General features: G+C 41.6%; 1 protein-coding gene across 1 annotated transcript; it reads right to left on the reverse strand.

Moving 5' to 3' along the window:
• Positions 1–465: 465 nt before the first annotated feature.
• LOC128306613 (uncharacterized) lies at positions 466–1,440 on the reverse strand. The gene has a single exon (XM_053044172.1). The coding sequence runs from the start codon at positions 1,438–1,440 to the stop codon at positions 466–468; it is 975 nt and encodes a 324-aa protein (XP_052900132.1).
• Positions 1,441–5,864: the final 4,424 nt, after the last annotated feature.

The following is a 5,864-nucleotide window of genomic DNA, read 5'->3' on the forward strand; positions in this document are numbered from 1 at the left end:
ACTTTGCGAAGTTGTTCAAGGATGGTTCCACCTGTGATTGAAGTTATATTCTATGACTTTATATTCTAGAAGACTTTTCACAAAAAAACTAATAACGTTTAACTTGGGATTATTATTGATTGATGGTTGCTGCGCATAAAAACCTGTAGAATAACATTACGGTATAACAGTAGAGTTCTAGACGGGTTTAACAAGGGATAAATTATGTTGGAAATGTAAAAAGTTGGTAACAAAAAAGTGCATACAGTCAGATCCGAGACCGTGGATACAAAACTCAGCGAGGATAAGTAATTAGGAATCATTGGACCACTTTATATTGAGACCCCCCCTATCTTTCTCTCTCCCTCTCTTGCTCTCTCCTTTTTGGGATTCTCACATTTCATCACAAGGTATCTGTTATGGGTAGTATTCTAATAGGCTACTTAACTGTTCATGCAGCGTCCGGATATATGGCAAGATCTCTTCTTAGGTGGCATCCTGCTCGATTGAAGATAGGCTACCAATCTCCGGTCGAACCATGTTCGTCACCTGGTAGCAATTGATGATCTGGTTGATGAAGGACAACTCCAACTGGGCCAGTCGCCACAACATGCTCATGGTGACCGTGCCGTCCAGTAACATATGGATTAGCTGCACCCCGCACAGCTTCTGCAGCCTGTCGTACTGGAAGTATGTTGCCAACTTCAGCAACTCGATCAGTACCGGAAATTCAATATTCCGCCAAGGTATGTAGTTGGTGCATGAGAGCTGAACGAAAAGCGACATCGTCTGCCCAATTTCAGGGGAAACCATATCCGGACAGAACACCTGTCTTTCGGGAAAGCGGTTGTTCCAATCGTGAAACGGCGACCGGGGATCCAGCGTTTCCAGCAGTGCCGCCCTGTTCACGTAATACTCCTTCCCGTCACGGAACGCGATCGTGCAGTCGGGTTCCCACGACACGACGCGTTCCCCGAGCATTGGCCATTGTACGGATTGCAGTATGGTTTTGTTGTTTGCGAGGAAATTTTCCAAGTGCGTACTGGAAAATCTGTACGCCAGCGTGGTAGTTACGCGCACATGAAAGCAACCCTTCGGCAGATGTCCACGGTCATTCGAGGATCGGCGCTTGTAGTACGTTTCCGGGAACAGACGCATCTTGAGGTACAGGGCCTCTCCCGGCTGTATGAAGTACATCTTCGTCATGTTGCTCATCACGTAACCGTTGTTGTTCACGATTTCACCGTGCAGACCAGCCCACAAGCCGGACCACTTCTCCTTGTAGTAGTCCAGCATGAGCGCAATCGAGACCTCGCCCCGGTGGAACGAGCTACAGAACGTCCACTCCGCGTTGCGTATGTTCAGCTTCTTCATCGGAAGCATTTGGCGCGGTATGGCGGTCTTCACCGTGATGGTATGGGTGGACCGGGTGAAATTTTCACTTATGCACTGCATCATCATTTGAGTAGCGGCACCATCAACACTACGACACAGCACCTTCAACAACACACAACCAACATTTAAAGGTCCTTGCCTAGCCGCCTCCGAACACGCACTCGAAAGACTTTCGTTAACCTTCACTATTTGCACACACAGCACACACGGAGACGAGCGCAGGAACTTTCCATCTCCTTGTTCAACTACATCACACACATTGCGAGGAAATGTTTCACGACAACCGCAGATAACAGGGCTATAAAGCACACACAAAGGAAACAGCACATTACGATAGTGCTTGAGCTGGGTATCGTTTTCCCGGTAATTTTAGTATTACGCACCGCTTTTCCTTCGCACCTTCGTATAACTGATCACACACCACGCACAGCCGACTACATGTCACCACAATTCTTGGAATTCACAAGCTGGAACATGCACAGCACAACGGTAACTGTCGTTGGCAAATTCCTACGATACATTGCAAAATGGCGGATTAGGTTTTTACTCTAAACGGTGCAAAAGAGTAACGCGTTGGTTCGACGCACAAAGGAATAATTTTTGTTGCAAACAATGGCGATTATTGTTTTAACAATATTCAGTTAAGTTAACATAATTCACCTTACACGTTGAATATATGCTTGGAAAACCCTAACCAGTGCTTTTAGAGATGCTGGCACAATCGCGAAAGCAACACTTGCGTTACGAGGAAAATCCTTTATCAGCCACTCGAACACGTGCGCACCGGTTGCGTTTTTATCTATTCCACTGCTGTGCCACCGATCACCCTCTGATTCCTTTCCTGCGCAGGAAGCTTAAAACAGTTTGCAAAGCTTGCTTCCAACCGCGCAAAGCGTTACCCACGCGGGGAGACGCTTCAACATTCAACTTCACTATCAACTTGTTCACAAAATTTTCGCGCCTTGCACCAAAATGCCACAAATGTTAGAACAGCAAACACCAGTGTTCAATAACACAATGAACATTGCTCAGCCAAATAGCACAACGTTGTTCACTTTTCCACGCCCAACAAAGAAACGCTGCTCGTTTCCCGTATTTCAAAAGATAACCGATCGCTTCAACGGCTTCCGACGGAGTGATCGTCGCACCGAGGTGCAGCACAAAATTTGCCTTACTCGCCCCAATGCGCGATGGAGCATTCCGTTATAGACCAGGTTGGATCACACTGCATTCGTCACACCGTCGTCCGTTTTGCGCGGTTGCATGCGTCACACGTTGTTTGTTGCAGCATCGAAATGTGACGTTTAACCGTTATGTGCACAACCAATCTACAGGATAAATCATATTTAAGGTTCTATTTTTTTGTTTTAGTAGTTAATCGCGGAATAATCGAAAGTTTCCAGTTCAGCCTCGTTAGTTTGTTTATTTTTGTGTAGTTTAGCATGTTTAGCACATAAATAAAAATATAAAGCATGCTTTAAAAAATTAAGTATGTTTATGAAAATGTTTTAAAGCATGTTTTTTGCATTCTATGAATTTGAAGTTCGTACACCTTCCGAAACGAAAAATATTCCGAAAATAAAAGTTCCAAACTTACTCGAGTAAGTGGTTGCTAACATTAGGGTTAATGTAAATAATGTTTTATTACAGCAAGTCTCCGCAGTACGCAATACTCGATACACGCGATTTTGCAATATGAGACTATGAAGTCATAGATAATCAATAGAATTCTGCAAACGTCTGTTCTCCAAATTTGAAATGCAATGAAAAAATATAAATAATGGAAAGTTTATTAGTTTTTTGCATAGAAGGAATGAAAAGTAAGTCGATTCTTCTTAGTTCAATGTAATTTGAATAGGAAGTTTTCTCCGACCCCTTAAACCTGGTTTTAGCTCAACTCTTCAATACGAAATATAAACAACGTTCGGTCGAACGACAACGACAAAGGGTTTGGTCCCAAACATTAGCGTATAGCGGGGAGTTGCTGTGTAATGTTTTATCGTTATTTTAATGTTTAAACTTTGTTGTGTTGTTTCATGTGTCAAGTCAACGGTGTTCCTTCACTTAGATGACACAAGGATGCTTATCTGTATTGATTTTGCACATGGCCGCCAATGGTATCAATTGAGCGGGCCTGCTCGTTAGACATGTTGCAATGGATCGTCTGTGAATGCAAAACGGAAGGGGAAACTCTCCCCTTCCAAAAGGGCCACGATCAGACGTTTGAACCAACATGGCTGCGTTGAAATGTTTCAGGGCGATATGCAGTGTGAAATATTTCACGTAATTTGTTTTAGTACAGGAGCAAAGGATTTAAGCGGAAAGTATCGCGACGTATTGCGTAGGTGAGACGACGTACCGCAGGCTACAGCATCGCTCTACAATCATGCTTCCGTTCTCACACCTCACTTTTTGCGCAAGGAATCTGAAAGAACAATAAAAATATTAAATTTTGCCCTTAATCCACATCACCTTATCCCAATATCCCAATACCCAATATCACCATAAACCAAACAATAGTCATTTATCAGAAAAAAACCCATTTGTCTTGCTGATGTCTTGATTTGCAGCAAGCAAAGGAAACTAGATCAAGAAAACAGAATAGTTTCTTTTTTGATGAATGAAGAAAGAAAGTTTTATTTTCTTATAATTTGTTTTTGTTGTGTGTTAGCTTGCTTGCGATGCCCTTTTTACGTTTTCATTATAAACATCTAAACCATACACGTTTTGCGGCCATGAGAATATAAACTAATTAAGTATCTTTTCATTTTGTTTGTGTGTGTATTTTTTTTTCTTGCCCAACAACCGCTTCCACTTAACATTTTATGCTACAGAAATGTCCCTCGGATGTAAGTTTACCGTAGTATTTGTTGGATTAAAATAGAAGGAAAACATATTTATAAAAAGCAGTCATTTAGAAGGAAAATATAAAGTGGAATGCCACGAAAGTATTGGAAACAAACCCTCAGACTATAAAACAACCTAACAAATAATACATTTAAATAGTTCTATACGTATTCACTAATACACTCGAATGCGCTTTGCTTGGCCTGGGTTCTGGCACGCCATGGTTTCCATTATTTTCACGCAGTATTGCTGCCCAACCCGCTGCATTATTTCAATTTACGTGCTTAAAACATACCATTTTGCCAATTTTACCCCTCTTCCCTTTTTTTATGCGCCTCCCTACGGTTTACCATTTACAGGTTGCAAATAGGTTGGCAACAGTGCTCACTTCTACCACGATGAGGGGGTTTTCCATGGTTTTTGTTTTGTTTTCTTTTGCTGTTCGCACAGAGGAACTGTGGACTTTAAGTAACCGTACCATAATACCAATCAATGCTTGTTTTTTTAAGTACCCAAAACATAAACAATTATATAATTGAGGAAAACATGGAAAGGAAAAATAACCAATCGTGAAGGGTCCTGACTAGCACACCTTGATTGACGCCGATACACACATACACGTGGCGCGTCGTGGACTTTCCATGGGGTTTGGATGGGTGATGTTGTAGAGGAAGAAGCAGGAGGAGGAGGAGGAGGAAGAGGAGGAGATGGAGTAGGAGTAGTGATTTCCTTCGTGCTCCTGCTCACCTTTTGCTCTTATACCGTGCAAGTGTTTTGTTGTTTTGATTTCTGAGGGGTTGTAACATATGAGCGAAGGGTCCTTAACAATCCTTACACAGCACATTTAACCCCGCTATTGCTAATAGATAAGCTGTTTTTTTTTTGTTTTCATTCTCCTACATTTTAAGATGGCTTTTACGAACTCGCTCCATAACTAGGCGCGTGTGCACACTGCCCGCAAACACAACTGCACGAAATGAAACAATTCTAAAGTTAATCATACTAATAATAATACCGCAAATATACACGCACGTGCACGCATCCTACCCTGAAGGAAGAAACATAAATGTCCTTCCCTATCCCCCAGTTGTGGACCACCATTGGACCACATTTAAGTGTGGGTGTGTGTGTGTAACAGGGGATGGCTTGATTTTTGTGTCTTTATCATCCGACTACTCGGTTTTTGCTGTTTTCCCTTATTAGCTTGGTTACTTTCTATCTCAGTGGTTTTCTTCTGCTTCATATTTAATAATTAATCTACAAATGTCCAATAAGTGCACAAACGTGGGTTGCACATAAGTTCCTCGGTATCAAATGCTAGCCTGTATGTTTTTTTTTACTCTCTTCTCTTGCTTTTTGTTTTGGTACAAGCCTTTACGCGCTTTTACACTTTCATCACTTCCACTTCCTATTTTCTCTCCGTTTTTTTTTTGTTATCTCGCTAACCCTTTTACTGCTTCTATTCGTTTCTGTTCGTTTTTTTTTATATTCCCGTCCCGTAGCTTAAGACGTTTAATTAATGTTTTTTTTCTTTTTTGCTGTTTTAAGCGTTATCAAACTTATGTTTTTTTTGTCATTTTTTGTTTTGCATTTTTCCATTAAGTACTTTTTTCTTGCTGTTGTTTAAACACTACACGAGCACA

Source organism: Anopheles moucheti, chromosome X (genome assembly GCF_943734755.1).
Source record: "Anopheles moucheti chromosome X, idAnoMoucSN_F20_07, whole genome shotgun sequence".
NCBI lineage: Eukaryota > Metazoa > Arthropoda > Insecta > Diptera > Culicidae > Anopheles > Anopheles moucheti.